This window comes from Phyllobates terribilis, unplaced genomic scaffold, assembly GCF_046119375.1.
Source record: "Phyllobates terribilis strain yellow unplaced genomic scaffold, ASM4611937v1 Scaffold_25__1_contigs__length_18738178, whole genome shotgun sequence".
Classification (NCBI taxonomy): Eukaryota; Metazoa; Chordata; class Amphibia; order Anura; family Dendrobatidae; genus Phyllobates; species Phyllobates terribilis.
The window spans coordinates 10,028,777-10,047,159 of NW_027362785.1; the positions used below are offsets into that span (position 1 = coordinate 10,028,777).

Here is an 18,383-nt window from a genome sequence, read left to right on the forward strand (position 1 = left end):
GACAACCATCAACTCCCGAAGGAGGATGTGGACAACCATAATCTCCCCATGGTGAATGTGGACAACCATTATCTCCCCAGGGAGCATGTGGACAACCATAATCTCCCCATGGAGGATGTGGACAACCATAATCTCCCCACAGAGAATGTGGACACCCATAATCTCTACAAGGAGGATGTGGACAACCATAATCTCCCCAGGGAGGATGTGGACAACCATAATCTCCCCATGGAGGATGTGGACAATATGGAGGATCTGGACAACCATAATCTCCCGATGGAGGATGTGGACAACCATAATTTCCTGATGGAGGATGTGGACAACCATAATCTCCCCATGTAGGATGTGGACAACATGGAGGATCTGGACAACCATAATCTCCCGATGGAGGATGTGGACAACCATAATCTCCCCATCGTGGATGTGGACAACCATAATCTCCCCATGGTGGATGTGGACAACCATAATCTCCCATTGGAGGATGTGGACAACCATAATCTCCCCATGGAGGATGTGGACAACCATAATCTCCCCATGGTGGATGTGGACAACATGGAGGATCTGGACAACCAGACAACCATCAACTCCCTAAGGAGGATGTTGACAACCATAATCTCCCCATGATGGATGTGGACAACCATTATCTCCCCTTGGAGGATGTGGACACCCATAATCTCCCCAGGGAGGATGTGGACAACCATAATCTCCCCTTGGAGGATGTGGACAACCATAATCTCCCCATGGAGGATGTGGACAACCATAGTATCTGTATAGATCAGTGGATTTAGCAGCTTGTCAGTGGAGGTTTGAGTGTCCGGCTGAAAATCTATATACGTCGATGGTTTTGAGGAATGTGCATCACACAGGTCAAAGTGATTGGGGAAAAAAATTACCCTTCAATTACACGGAGCACAAGACGCCATGAGTTTTCCTGCCAAACTGAAGGTAATTTGGCAAGATTTTACTTCTTTTATAATCCTGGTGAGAGGAGGTAGATCAACATTTTACGAAATTTAGTAGCCTTAGAAACAATGTTTAGTAACATAAATTATGAAGGTGTAAAGTGATGGGGAATGTTTGGGTGTTAATTGTATTTAATGATATGGGGCTGTGTTCATAGGTCTAGTGGGTGACCCTCGGGGGTGGGTCTGGTGGGTGACCCTCAAAGATGGGTCTGGCGGGCGACCCTCGTGGGTCTGGTGGGTGACCCTCAAGGGTGGATCTGGTGGGGTGACCCTCAGAGGTGGGTCTGGTAGGCAACCCTCAGTGGTGGTTCTGGTGGGCGATCCTCGGGGGTGGGTCTGGTAGAATTCCCAGCGAGTGCCTGCTGTGCGTTTGAATCTGGCCTTCTTTGGATTTGGAAAATTGATGGGATTTATATATTGTCTTCCCATCTCTCTTTTTGCCTCCTATCAGTTCTTCTCTCTCTGGAGAACACAACTGATATAAAAAGTCTACAGGTTTTTATCACGTGAAAAAAAAATTCTACCAAGAAGAAGAATTTCAGAATATTTTCCCCCTGTAGTGTCCCCATAATCTGTACTAGTCCATTGAAAAATAAAGATGTAAAATAATGTGGTTGCATAAATCTGCACGCCCTTACACTAATACTTTGCTGCAGTCCCCTGTGAATTTCTGGCAGCATTCAGTCTTTTTGTATCGGGGTCTATCAGCGTGGAACATCTAGAATTGACGACCTTTGCCGGCTCCTCCTTGCAGTAGTTCCACATCTGTCAGATTGCGGGTGCACCTCCTGTGTCTACAGCGCCCTCTTTAGGTCACAACAGATTGCCCCTTGGGTTCAGGTCTGGGCTCGGCCATTCCAGAACTTCCATCTTCTCCTGGTGAAGCCGTTCTTTTGGTGATTTGGAGGTCACTTAGGGTTGTTGTCATGCTGAAAGGTTAAATTCCTCTTCATCTTTAATTTTTTAGCAGAGACCCGAAGGTTTGGATGCAAAATTGACTGATATTTGTAAATGTTCATAATTCCCTCCCCCTTGTCTACAGCCCCAGTTCCAGCTGCAAAAACACAGCCCCAGAGTACAGTGCTGCCCCCACCATGCCTCACTGTGGGGATGGTAATCTTCTGATGATGCGCAAGTGTCAGCTTTGCACCTTTTGGAATTATGGCCAAACAATTCCCCCTAGGTCTCATCAGACAGAACACGTTGGAGGTTTTAGCAGAAGACAACCGGGCCTAGATGTTTTTTTCCGTAAGAAAAGGCTTCTGTGTTGCCCCTGAACCCTCGGGCCAGATATACAGTATGAAGAATATGGGAGATTGTGGTCACAAGCAGGACACATTCAGGACTGGCAATAAATTCCTGCAGCTCCTTTAATGTTGATGTCGGCCTCTTGGCAGCCTCCAGCACCAATTTTCTTCATATTTTTCTATCAATGTTTGAGGGACGTCTAATTCTGGCTAATGTCACTGTTGTGCCAGATTTCAGCCTTTCCTTGATGACGTCTTAACAGTGTCCATGGTATATCCTAATGCCTTGGAAATGTTTTTGTTCCTTCTCCTGACAGACAACTTTCCACAATGAGATCCTTTGCTGTGTTGTCAGCTGTTTACGGACCAAAAAAAGTCAGGAAAATCCTCCTAGAAGAGCAACTCTTTCTCAGGGGTTAATGAGAATCGCTGTAAATGATGTTGGCCGAGCACTGACTGCTATGTAACATGGGGGGAATGTGATCGGCTGTGTTTGATTTAATCAGTGACCATCTTTCCGCAATTGTTTATCTCCAAGAGACACATATGATTGAGGAGAGGGTGGCATGGTGAAATAGGAAGTGGGCACAGCCGGGCGTTTCCTGTTTTTCTGCTTATACTCAAGGGAGTTCCTATACGTGTAGATAAAATTATCAATATGGCGGTGAATATAAAGATCAGAGATGGCACAGGGCGGTATATATATATATAGTACAGACCAAAAGTTTGGACACACCTCATTTAAAGATTTTTCTATATTTTCTTGACTATGAAAATTGTACATTCACACTGAAGGCATCAAAACTATGAATTAACACATGTGGAATTATATACTTAACAAAAAAGGGTGAAACAGCTGAAAATATGTCTTATATTCTAGGTTCTTCACAGTAGCCCCCTTTTGCTTTGATGACTGCTTTGCACACTCCTGGCATTCTCTTGATGAGCTTCAAGAGGTAGTCACCGGAAATGGTCTTCCAACAATCATGAAGGAGTTCCCAGAGATGCTTAGCACTTGTTGGCCCTTTTGCCTTCACTATGCGGTCCAGCTCACCCCAAACCATCTCGATTGGGTTCAGGTCTGGTGACTGTGGAGGCCAGGTCATCTGGCGTAGCCCCCCATCACTCTCCTTCTTGGTCAAATAGCCCTTACACAGCCTGGAGGTGTGTTTGGGGTCATTGTCCTGTTGAAAAATAAATGATGGTCCAACTAAACGCAAACCGGATGGAATAGCATGCCGCTGCAAGATGCTGTGGTAGCCATGCTGGTTCAGTATGCCTTCAATTTTGAATAAATCCCCACCAGTGTCACCAGCAAAGCCCCCCCACACCATCACACCTCCTCCTCCATGCTTCACGGTGGGAACCAGGCATGTAGAGACCATCCGTTCACCTTTTCTGCGTCGCACAAAGACACGGTGGTTGGAACCAAAGATCTCAAATTTGGACTCATCAGACCAAAGCACAGATTTCCATTGGTCTAATGTCCATTCCTTGTGTTCGTTAGCCCAAACAAGTCTCTTCTGCTTGTTGCCTGTCCTTAGCAGTGGTTTCCTAGCAGCTATTTTACCATGAAGGCCTGCTGCGCAAAGTCTCCTCTTAACAGTTGTTGTACAGATGTGTCTGCTGCTTGAACTCTGTGTGGCATTGACCTGGTCTCTAATCTGTGCTGCTGTTAACCTGCGATTTCTGAGGCTGGTGACTTGGATAAACTTATCCTCAGAAGCAGAGGTGACTCTTGGTCTTCCTTTCCTGGGGCGGTCCTCAAGTGAGCCAGTTTCTCTGTAGCGCTTGATGCAACTGCACTTGGGGACACTTTCAAAGTTTGCCCAATTTTTCGGACTGACTGACCTTCATTTCTTAAAGTAATGATGGCCACTCGTTTTTCTTTACTTAGCTGCTTTTTTCTTGCCATAAAACAAATTCTAACAGTCTATTCAGTAGGACTATCAGCTGTGTATCCACCAGACTTCTGCACAACACAACTGATGGTCCCAACCCCATTTATAAGGCAAGAAATCCCACTTATTAAACCTGACAGGGCACACCTGTGAAGTGAAGATCATTTCCGGTGACTACATCTTGAAGCTCATCAAGAGAATGCCAAGAGTGTGCAAAGCAGTCATCAAAGCAAAAGGTGGCTACTGTGAAGAACCTAGAATATAAGACATATTTTCAGTTGTTTCACACTTTTTTGTTAAGTATATAATTCCACATGTGGTAATTCATAGTTTTGATGCCTTCAGTGTGAATGTACAATTTTCATAGTCATGAAAATACAGAAAAATCTTTAAATGAGAAGGTGTGTCCAAACTTTTGGTCTGTACTGTATATAGAGTGGAATGTTGAAGTTTAGGCAAAAGTTTAGGTAAAAATTCCTGTTATTGTGAACAGTTAAGCAAGTTGAGGATGAGATGATCTAAAAAGCCTAAAGTTACAGAGGACACATTGTATTTTGGGCAGAAAAAAATATATATATATTGTCATCTTTTACATTTTAAAAATCACAAAAAAAAGGAAAATGGACGGATGCAAACGTTTGTGCATCTCTAATCTCCAACTTTTCCATGAGTCTATTTTCCTTTTTGTAATTTTTGAAATGAAAAAAATGACAATATGTATTTTTTTTGCCTAAAATATAAAGGAAATGCGTCCTCTCCAACTTTAGGACTTTGAGACCGGTAACATTTTTTTTTTACTTTTCTCTTTATGGGTTATTATTTTGTGCTGTGAGGGAGGATGTGGACAACCCTAATCTCCCAAGGGAGGATGTGAACAACCGTAATCTCCCCAGGGAGGATGTGAACAACCGTAATCTCCCCAGGGAGGATGTGAACAACCCTAATCTCCCAAGGGAGGATGTGAACAACCGTAATCTCCTCAGGGAGGATGTGAACAACCGTAATCTCCCAAGGGAGGATGTGAACAACCGTACTCTCCTCAGGGAGGATGTGAACGACCGTAATCTCCCCAGGGAGGATGTGGACAACCGTAATCTCCCAAGGGAGGATGTGGACAACCCTAATCTCCCCAGGGAGGATGTGGACAACCCTAATCTCCCCAGGGAGGATGTGGACAACCGTAATCTCCCAAGGGAGGATGTGAACAACCGTAATCTACCCAGGGAGGATGTGGACAACCGTAATCTCCCAAGGGAGGATGTGAACAACCGTAATCTCCCAAGGGAGGATGTGGACAACCGTAATCTCCCAAGGGAGGATGTGAACAACCCTAATCTCTCAAGGGAGCATGTGGACAACCGTAATCTCCCAAGGGAGGATGTGGACAACCGTAATCTCCCAAGGGAGGATGTGAACAACCGTAATCTACCCAGGGAGGATGTGTACAACCGTAATCTCCCAAGGGAGGATGTGGACAACCGTAATCTCCCAAGGGAGGATGTGGACAACCGTAATCTCCCAAGGGAGGATGTGAACAACCGTAATCTCCCAAGGGAGGATGTGAACAACCGTAATCTCCCAAGGGAGGATGTGGACAACCGTAATCTCCCAAGGGAGGATGTGGACAACCGTAATCTCCCAAGGGAGGATGTGAACAACCGTAATCTCTCAAGGGAGCATGTGGACAACCGTAATCTCCCAAGGGAGGATGTGAACAACCCTAATCTCCCAAGGGAGGATGTGAACAACCCTAATCTCCCAAGGGAGGATGTGGACAACCGTAATCTCCCCAGGGAGGATGTGGACAACCGTAATCTCCCAAGGGAGGATGTGGACAACCCTAATCTCCCAAGGGAGGATGTGGACAACCGTAATCTCCCCAGGGAGGATGTGGACAACCGTAATCTCCCAAGGGAGGATGTGAACAACCGTAATCTACCCAGGGAGGATGTGGACAACCGTAATCTCCCAAGGGAGGATGTGAACAACCGTAATCTACCCAGGGAGGATGTGTACAACCGTAATCTCCCAAGGGAGGATGTGGACAACCGTAATCTCCCAAGGGAGGATGTGAACAACCGTAATCTCCCAAGGGAGGATGTGGACAACCGTAATCTCCCAAGGGAGGATGTGGACAACCGTAATCTCCCAAGGGAGGATGTGAACAACCCTAATCTCTCAAGGGAGCATGTGGACAACCGTAATCTCCCAAGGGAGGATGTGGACAACCGTAATCTCCCAAGGGAGGATGTGAACAACCGTAATCTCCCAAGGGAGGATGTGAACAACCCTAATCTCCCAAGGGAGGATGTGAACAACCCTAATCTCCCAAGGGAGGATGTGGACAACCGTAATCTCCCCAGGGAGGATGTGGACAACCGTAATCTCCCAAGGGAGGATGAGAACAACCCTAATCTCCCAAGGGAGGATGTGGACAACCCTAATCTCCCCAGGGAGGATGTGGACAACCGTAATCTCCCAAGGGAGGATGTGAACAACCGTAATCTACCCAGGGAGGATGTGGACAACCGTAATCTCCCAAGGGAGGATGTGAACAACCGTAATCTCCACAGGGAGGATGTGGACAACCGTAATCTCCTCAGGGAGGATGTGGACAACCGTAATCTCCCCAGGGAGGATGTGTACAACCGTAATCTCCCCAGACGGAATGTGGACAAGAGTAATCTCCCCAGGGAGGATGTGAACAACCGTAATCTCCCAAGGGAGGATGTGGACAACCGTAATCTCCCAAGGGAGGATGTGAACAACCGTAATCTCCCAAGGGAGGATGTGGACAACCGTAATCTCCCAAGGGAGGATGTGGACAACCGTAATCTCCCAAGGGAGGATGTGGACAACCGTAATCTCCCAAGGGAGGATGTGAACAACCCTAATCTCTCAAGGGAGCATGTGGACAACCCTAATCTCCCAAGGGAGGATGTGAACAACCGTAATCTCCCAAGGGAGGATGTGAACAACCCTAATCTCCTAAGGGAGGATGTGGACAACCGTAATCTCCCCAGGGAGGATGTGGACAACCGTAATCTCCCAAGGGAGGATGTGGACAACCCTAATCTCCCAAGGGAGGATGTGGATAACCCTAATCTCCCAAGGGAGGATGTGGACAACCGTAATCTCCCAAGGGAGCATGTGAACAACCGTAATCTACCCAGGGAGGATGTGGACAACCGTAATCTCCCAAGGGAGGATGTGAACAACCGTAATCTCCCCAGGGAGGATGTGGACAACCGTAATCTCCTCAGGGAGGATGTGGACAACCGTAATCTCCCCAGGGAGGATGTGTACAACCGTAATCTCCCCAGACGGAATGTGGACAAGAGTAATCTCCCCAGGGAGGATGTGGACAACCGTAATCCCCCCAGGGAGGATGTGGACAACCGTAATCTCCCCAGGGAGGATGTGGACAACCGTAATCTCCCAAGGGAGGATGTGAACAACCGTAATCTCCCCAGGGAGGATGTGAACAACCGTAATCTCCCAAGGGAGGATGTGAACAACCGTAATCTCCCCAGGGAGGATGTGGACAACCGTAATCTCCTCAGGGAGGATGTGGACAACCGTAATCTCCTCAGGGAGGATGTGGACAACTGTAATCTCCCCAGGGAGGATGTGTACAATCGTAATCTCCCCAGGGAGGATGTGTACAACCGTAATCTCCCCAGACGGAATGTGGACAAGAGTAATCTCCCCAGGGAGGATGTGGACAACCGTAATCTCCCCAGGGAGGATGTGGACAACAGTAATCTCCCCAGGGAGGATGTGGACAACAGTAATCTCCCCAGGGAGGATGTGGACAACCGTAATCTTACCAGGGAGGATGTGGACAACCGTAATCTCACCAGGGAGGATGTGGACAACCGTAATCTCCCCAGGGAGGATGTGCACAACCGTAATCTCCCCAGGGAGGATGTGGACAACCATAATCTCCCCAGGGAGCATGTGAACAACCGTAATCTCCCCAGGGAGGATGTGGACAACCGTAATCTCCCAAGGGAGGATGTGAACAACTGTAATCTCCCCAGGGAGGATGTGAACAACCGTAATCTCCCCAGGGAGGATGTGAACAACCGTAATCTCCCCAGGGAGGACGTGGACAACCGTAATCTCCCAAGGGAGGATGTGAACAACCGTAATCTCCCCAGGGAGGATGTGGACAACTGTAATCTCCCCAGGGAGGATGTGGACAACTGTAATCTCCCCAGGGAGGATGCGAATAACTGTAATCTCCCCAGGGAGGATGTGAACAACCGTAATCTCACCAGGGAGGATGCGAACAACCGTAATCTCCCCAGGGAGGATGCGGACAACCGTAATCTCCCCAGGGAGGATGTGGACAACCGTAATCTCCCCAGGGAGCATGTGAACAACCGTAATCTCCCCAGGGAGGATGTGGACAACAGTAATCTCCCCAGGGAGGATGTGGACAACCGTAATCTTACCAGGGAGGATGCGAACAACCGTAATCTCCCCAGGGAGGATGCGGACAACCATAATCTCCCCAGGGAGCATGTGAACAACCGTAATCTCCCCAGGGAGGATGTGGACAACAGTAATCTCCCCAGGGAGGATGTGGACAACCGTAATCTCACCAGGGAGGATGTGGACAACCGTAATCTCCCCAGACGGAATGTAGACAAGAGTAATCTCCCCAGGGAGGATGTGGACAACCGTAATCTCCCCAGGGAGGATGTGGACAACAGTAATCTCCCCAGGGAGGATGTGGACAACAGTAATCTCCCCAGGGAGGATGTGGACAACCGTAATCTTACCAGGGAGGATGTGGACAACCGTAATCTCACCAGGGAGGATGTGGACAACCATAATCTCCCCAGGGAGGATGTGCACAACCGTAATCTCCCCAGGGAGGATGTGGACAACCATAATCTCCCCAGGGAGCATGTGAACAACCATAATCTCCCCAGGGAGGATGTGGACAACCGTAATCTCCTAAGGGAGGATGTGAACAACTGTAATCTCCCAAGGGAGAATGTGAACAACCGTAATCTCCCCAGGGAGGATGTGGACAACTGTAATCTCCCCAGGGAGGATGTGGACAACTGTAATCTCCCCAGGGAGGATGCGAACAACCGTAATCTCCCCAGGGAGGATGCGAACAACCGTAATCTCCCCAGGGAGGATGCGAACAACCGTAATCTCCCCAGGGAGGATGCGAACAACCGTAATCTCCCCAGGGAGGATGCGAACAACTGTAATCTCCCCAGGGAGGATGTGAACAACCGTAATCTCACCAGGGAGGATGCGAACAACCGTAATCTCCCCAGGGAGGATGCGAACAACCGTAATCTCCCCAGGGAGGATGCGAACAACCGTAATCTCCCCAGGGAGGATGTGGACAACCGTAATCTCCCCAGGGAGGATGTGAACAACCATAATCTCCAGATCTCAGGGACCAAAGACGCCTGTAATGGGACAGGACCCAAATGTGCCAGCATTTAAATCAACTTTATTTCCGCCTCCTAACAGATCCCCTAGACCTGCGATATTCTGCAGGACAGTTCCCGGGAAGCTCTTCAGAGGCAGAATATTACATGTATGGGGAGTTCACATGTGTAAGCAATAGAATAAGAATTATCCAACATCTTCTGACTTTCTATTTTCAGGGCAGAGAAGCCAACATGGCCACCTGGCATGGCTGATCCCCATCCTCATCCTGACCGGGATCCTGGTGATCATTGTCGTTATAAGATTTGCCAGACGCAAGAACGGTGAGCACAAAATCATCTGCCGCCAATGGCCCAAGATTCACCAACATTAGGAAACATTCCCTCTATTATAACTATGATGTCCTTACAGTAAGAAAAGTAATGAAAAATAATATCAGCCATGAATATAAAATGTCAGACTAACCTCATTACTACTTCAATGTAATGCCATGGTGTAATAACACTACTCCTATGTACAAGACTATAACTACCATAATACTGCCCCCTATGTACAAGAATATAACTACTATAATACTGCCCCCTATGTAAGAGAATATAACTACTATAATACTGCTCCTATGTACAAGAATATAACTACTATAATACGGCTCCTATGTACAAGAATATAACTACTATAATACTGCTCCCTATGTACAAGAATATAACTACTATAATACTGCTCCTATGTACAAGAATATAACTACTATAATACTGCTCCTATGTACAAGAATATAACTACTATAATACTGCTCCTATGTACAAGAATATAACTACTATAATACTGCTCCCTATGTACAAGAATATAACTACTATAATACTGCTCCTATGTACAAGAATATAACTACTATAATACTGCTCCTATGTACAAGAATATAACTACTATAATACTGCTCCTATGTACAAGAATATAACTACTATAATACTGCTCCTATGTACAAGAATATAACTACTATAATACTGCTCCTATGTACAAGAATATAACTACTATAATACTGCTCCTATGTACAAGAATATAACTACTATAATACTGCTCCTATGTACAAGAATATAACTACTATAATACTGCCCCCTATGTACAAGAATATAACTACTATAATACTGCCCCCATGTACAAGAATATAACTACTATAATACTGCCCCCTATGTACAAGAATATAACTACTATAATACTGCTCCTATGTACAAGAATATAACTACTATAATACTGCCCCCTATGTACAAGAATATAACTACTATAATACTGCTCCTATGTACAAGAATATAACTACTATAAAACTGCCCCTATGTACAAGAATATAACTACTATAATACTGCTGCTATGTACAAGAATATAACTACTATAATACTGCCCCCTATGTACAAGAATATAACTACTATAATACTGCCCCTATGTATAAGAATATAACTACTATAATACTGCTCCTATGTACAAGAATATAACTACTATAATACTGCCCCCTATGTACAAGAATATAACTACTATAATACTGCTCCTATGTACAAGAATATAACTACTATAATACTGCCCCCTATGTACAAAAATATAACTACTATAAAACTGCCCCCTATGTACAAGAATATAACTACTATAATACTGCTGCTATGTACAAGAATATAACTACTATAATACTGCCCCCTATGTACAAGAATATAACTACTATAATACTGCTCCTATGTACAAGAATATAACTACTATAATACTGCCCCCTATGTACAAGAATATAACTACTATAATACTGCTGCTATGTACAAGAATATAACTACTATAATACTGCCCCCTATGTACAAGAATATAACTACTATAATACTGCCCCCTATGTACAAGAATATAACTACTATAATACTGCCCCCTATGTACAAGAATATAACTACTATAATACTGCTCCTATGTACAAGAATATAACTACCATAATACTGCCCCCTATGTACAAGAATATAACTACTATAATACTGCCCCCTATGTACAAGAATATAACTACAATAATACTGCCCCTATGTACAAGAATATAACTACTATAATACTGCCCCTATGAACAAGAATATAACTACCATAATACTGCCCCCTATGTACAAGAATATAACTACTATAATACTGCTCCTATGTACAAGAATATAACTACTATAATACTGCCCCCTGTGTACAAGAATATAACTACTATAATACTGCCCCTATGTACAAGAATATAACTACTATAATACTGCCCCTATGTACAAGAATATAACTACCATAATACTGCCCCCTATGTACAAGAATATAACTACTATAATACTGCCCCTATATACAAGAATATAACTACTATAATACTGCTCCTATGTACAAGAATATAACTACCATAATACTGCCCCCTATATACAAGAATATAACTACTATAATACTGCCCCCTATGTACAAGAATATAACTACAATAATACTGCCCCTATGTACAAGAATATAACTACTATAATACTGCCCCTATGAACAAGAATATAACTACCATAATACTGCCCCCTATGTACAAGAATATAACTACTATAATACTGCTCCTATGTACAAGAATATAACTACTATAATACTGCCCCCTGTGTACAAGAATATAACTACTATAATACTGCCCCTATATACAAGAATATAACTACTATAATACTGCCCCTATGTACAAGAATATAACTACTATAATACTGCCCCTATGTACAAGAATATAACTACCATAATACTGCCCCCCAATGTACAAGAATATAACTACTATAATACTGCTCCTATGTACAAGAATATAACTACTATAATACTGCCCCCTATTTACAAGAATATAACTACTATAATACTGCTCCTATGTACAAGAATATAACTACTATAATACTGCTCCTATGTACAAGAATATAACTACCATAATACTGCCCCCTATGTACAAGAATATAACTACTATAATACTGCCCCCTATGTACAAGAATATAACTACTATAATACTGCCCCCTATGTACAAGAATATAACTACAATAATACTGCCCCTATGTACAAGAATATAACTACTATAATACTGCCCCTATGAACAAGAATATAACTACCATAATACTGCCCCCTATGTACAAGAATATAACTACTATAATACTGCTCCTATGTACAAGAATATTACTATAATACTGCCCCCTGTGTACAAGAATATAACTACTATAATACTGCCCCTATGTACAAGAATATAACTACTATAATACTGCCCCTATGTACAAGAATATAACTACCATAATACTGCCCCTATGTACAAGAATATAACTACTATAATACTGCCCCTATATAAAAGAATATAACTACTATAATACTGCTCCTATGTACAAGAATATAACTACCATAATACTGCCCCCTATATACAAGAATATAACTACTATAATACTGCCCCCTATGTACAAGAATATAACTACTATAATACTGCCCCTATGTACAAGAATATAACTACTATAATACTGCTCCTATGAACAAGAATATAACTACTATAATACTGCCCCCTATGTACAAGAATATAACTACTAAAATACTGCCCCCTATGTACAAGAATATAACCACTATAATACTGCTCCCTATGTACAAGAATATAACTACTATAATACTGCTCCTATGTACAAGAATATAACTACTATAATACTGCTCCCTATGTACAAGAATATAACTACTATAATACTGCTCCTATGTACAAGAATATAACTACTATAATACTGCCCCCTATGTACAAGAATATAACTACTATAATACTGCCCCCTATGTACAAGAATATAACTACAATAATACTGCCCCTATGTACAAGAATATAACTACTATAATACTGCCCCTATGAACAAGAATATAACTACCATAATACTGCCCCCTATGTACAAGAATATAACTACCATAATACTGCCCCCTATGTACAAGAATATAACTACTATAATACTGCTCCTATGTACAAGAATATAACTACTATAATACTGCCCCCTGTGTACAAGAATATAACTACTATAATACTGCCCCTATATACAAGAATATAACTACTATAATACTGCCCCTATGTACAAGAATATAACTACTATAATACTGCCCCTATGTACAAGAATATAACTACCATAATACTGCCCCCCAATGTACAAGAATATAACTACTATAATACTGCTCCTATGTACAAGAATATAACTACTATAATACTGCCCCCTATGTACAAGAATATAACTACTATAATACTGCTCCTATGTACAAGAATATAACTACTATAATACTGCCCCCTATGTACAAGAATATAACTACTATAATACTGCCCCCTATGTACAAGAATATAACTACTAAAATACTGCTCCTATGTAAAAGAATATAACTACTATAATACTGCCCCTATGTACAAGAATATAACTACTATAATACTGCTCCTATGTACAAGAATATAACTACTATAATACCGCCCCCTATATACAAGAGTATAACTACTATAATACTGCTCCTATGTACAAGAATATAACTACTATAATACTGCTCCTATGTACAAGAATATAACTACTATAATACTGCTCCTATGTACAGGAATATAGCTACTATAATACTGCCCCCTATATACAAGAATATAACTACTATAATACTGCCCCCTATGTACAAGAATATAACTACCATATTACTGCTCCTATATACAAGAATATAACTACTATAATACTGCCCCTATGTACAAGAATATAACTACTATAATACTGCCCCCTATATACAAGAGTATAACTACTATAATACTGCTCCTATGTACAAGAATATAACTACTATAATACTGCTCCAATGTACAAGAATATAACTACTATAATACTGCTCCTATGTACAAGAATATAACTACTATAATACTGCCCCCTATGTACAAGAATATAACTACTATAATACTGCCCCCTATGTACAAGAATATAACTACTAAAATACTGCTCCTATGTAAAAGAATATAACTACTATAATACTGCCCCTATGTACAAGAATATAACTACTATAATACTGCTCCTATGTACAAGAATATAACTACTATAATACTGCTCCTATGTACAAGAATATAACTACTATAATACTGCTCCTATGTACAAGAATATAACTACTATAATACTGCTCCCTATGTACAAGAATATAACTACTATAATACTGCTCCTATGTACAAGAATATAACTACTATAATACTGCTCCTATGTACAAGAATATAACTACTATAATACTGCTCCTATGTACAAGAATATAACTACTATAATACTGCTCCTATGTACAAGAATATAACTACTATAATACTGCTCCTATGTACAAGAATATAACTACTATAATACTGCTCCTATGTACAAGAATATAACTACTATAATACTGCTCCTATGTACAAGAATATAACTACTATAATACTGCCCCCTATGTACAAGAATATAACTACTATAATACTGCCCCCATGTACAAGAATATAACTACTATAATACTGCCCCCTATGTACAAGAATATAACTACTATAATACTGCTCCTATGTACAAGAATATAACTACTATAATACTGCCCCCTATGTACAAGAATATAACTACTATAATACTGCTCCTATGTACAAGAATATAACTACTATAAAACTGCCCCTATGTACAAGAATATAACTACTATAATACTGCTGCTATGTACAAGAATATAACTACTATAATACTGCCCCCTATGTACAAGAATATAACTACTATAATACTGCCCCTATGTATAAGAATATAACTACTATAATACTGCTCCTATGTACAAGAATATAACTACTATAATACTGCCCCCTATGTACAAGAATATAACTACTATAATACTGCTCCTATGTACAAGAATATAACTACTATAATACTGCCCCCTATGTACAAAAATATAACTACTATAAAACTGCCCCCTATGTACAAGAATATAACTACTATAATACTGCTGCTATGTACAAGAATATAACTACTATAATACTGCCCCCTATGTACAAGAATATAACTACTATAATACTGCTCCTATGTACAAGAATATAACTACTATAATACTGCCCCCTATGTACAAGAATATAACTACTATAATACTGCTGCTATGTACAAGAATATAACTACTATAATACTGCCCCCTATGTACAAGAATATAACTACTATAATACTGCCCCCTATGTACAAGAATATAACTACTATAATACTGCCCCCTATGTACAAGAATATAACTACTATAATACTGCTCCTATGTACAAGAATATAACTACCATAATACTGCCCCCTATGTACAAGAATATAACTACTATAATACTGCCCCCTATGTACAAGAATATAACTACAATAATACTGCCCCTATGTACAAGAATATAACTACTATAATACTGCCCCTATGAACAAGAATATAACTACCATAATACTGCCCCCTATGTACAAGAATATAACTACTATAATACTGCTCCTATGTACAAGAATATAACTACTATAATACTGCCCCCTGTGTACAAGAATATAACTACTATAATACTGCCCCTATGTACAAGAATATAACTACTATAATACTGCCCCTATGTACAAGAATATAACTACCATAATACTGCCCCCTATGTACAAGAATATAACTACTATAATACTGCCCCTATATACAAGAATATAACTACTATAATACTGCTCCTATGTACAAGAATATAACTACCATAATACTGCCCCCTATATACAAGAATATAACTACTATAATACTGCCCCCTATGTACAAGAATATAACTACAATAATACTGCCCCTATGTACAAGAATATAACTACTATAATACTGCCCCTATGAACAAGAATATAACTACCATAATACTGCCCCCTATGTACAAGAATATAACTACTATAATACTGCTCCTATGTACAAGAATATAACTACTATAATACTGCCCCCTGTGTACAAGAATATAACTACTATAATACTGCCCCTATATACAAGAATATAACTACTATAATACTGCCCCTATGTACAAGAATATAACTACTATAATACTGCCCCTATGTACAAGAATATAACTACCATAATACTGCCCCCCAATGTACAAGAATATAACTACTATAATACTGCTCCTATGTACAAGAATATAACTACTATAATACTGCCCCCTATTTACAAGAATATAACTACTATAATACTGCTCCTATGTACAAGAATATAACTACTATAATACTGCTCCTATGTACAAGAATATAACTACCATAATACTGCCCCCTATGTACAAGAATATAACTACTATAATACTGCCCCCTATGTACAAGAATATAACTACTATAATACTGCCCCCTATGTACAAGAATATAACTACAATAATACTGCCCCTATGTACAAGAATATAACTACTATAATACTGCCCCTATGAACAAGAATATAACTACCATAATACTGCCCCCTATGTACAAGAATATAACTACTATAATACTGCTCCTATGTACAAGAATATAACTACTATAATACTGCCCCCTGTGTACAAGAATATAACTACTATAATACTGCCCCTATGTACAAGAATATAACTACTATAATACTGCCCCTATGTACAAGAATATAACTACCATAATACTGCCCCTATGTACAAGAATATAACTACTATAATACTGCCCCTATATAAAAGAATATAACTACTATAATACTGCTCCTATGTACAAGAATATAACTACCATAATACTGCCCCCTATATACAAGAATATAACTACTATAATACTGCCCCCTATGTACAAGAATATAACTACTATAATACTGCCCCTATGTACAAGAATATAACTACTATAATACTGCTCCTATGAACAAGAATATAACTACTATAATACTGCCCCCTATGTACAAGAATATAACTACTAAAATACTGCCCCCTATGTACAAGAATATAACCACTATAATACTGCTCCCTATGTACAAGAATATAACTACTATAATACTGCTCCTATGTACAAGAATATAACTACTATAATACTGCTCCCTATGTACAAGAATATAACTACTATAATACTGCTCCTATGTACAAGAATATAACTACTATAATACTGCCCCCTATGTACAAGAATATAACTACTATAATACTGCCCCCTATGTACAAGAATATAACTACAATAATACTGCCCCTATGTACAAGAATATAACTACTATAATACTGCCCCTATGAACAAGAATATAACTACCATAATACTGCCCCCTATGTACAAGAATATAACTACCATAATACTGCCCCCTATGTACAAGAATATAACTACTATAATACTGCTCCTATGTACAAGAATATAACTACTATAATACTGCCCCCTGTGTACAAGAATATAACTACTATAATACTGCCCCTATATACAAGAATATAACTACTATAATACTGCCCCTATGTACAAGAATATAACTACTATAATACTGCCCCTATGTACAAGAATATAACTACCATAATACTGCCCCCCAATGTACAAGAATATAACTACTATAATACTGCTCCTATGTACAAGAATATAACTACTATAATACTGCCCCCTATGTACAAGAATATAACTACTATAATACTGCTCCTATGTACAAGAATATAACTACTATAATACTGCCCCCTATGTACAAGAATATAACTACTATAATACTGCCCCCTATGTACAAGAATATAACTACTAAAATACTGCTCCTATGTAAAAGAATATAACTACTATAATACTGCCCCTATGTACAAGAATATAACTACTATAATACTGCTCCTATGTACAAGAATATAACTACTATAATACCGCCCCCTATATACAAGAGTATAACTACTATAATACTGCTCCTATGTACAAGAATATAACTACTATAATACTGCTCCTATGTACAAGAATATAACTACTATAATACTGCTCCTATGTACAGGA

General features: G+C 40.4%; 1 protein-coding gene across 2 annotated transcripts in view; it reads left to right on the top strand.

Moving 5' to 3' along the window:
- LOC141176362 (Fc receptor-like protein 5) overlaps nt 1–18,383 on the top strand; it is a 402,420-nt gene that overhangs the window by 351,904 nt on the left and 32,133 nt on the right. For both annotated transcript variants that reach the window (XM_073660312.1, XM_073660313.1), the window contains exon 5: nt 9,756–9,860. In XM_073660312.1, coding sequence (XP_073516413.1) covers nt 9,756–9,860 — 105 coding nt within the window. The remainder of the gene's footprint in view (nt 1–9,755; nt 9,861–18,383) is intronic.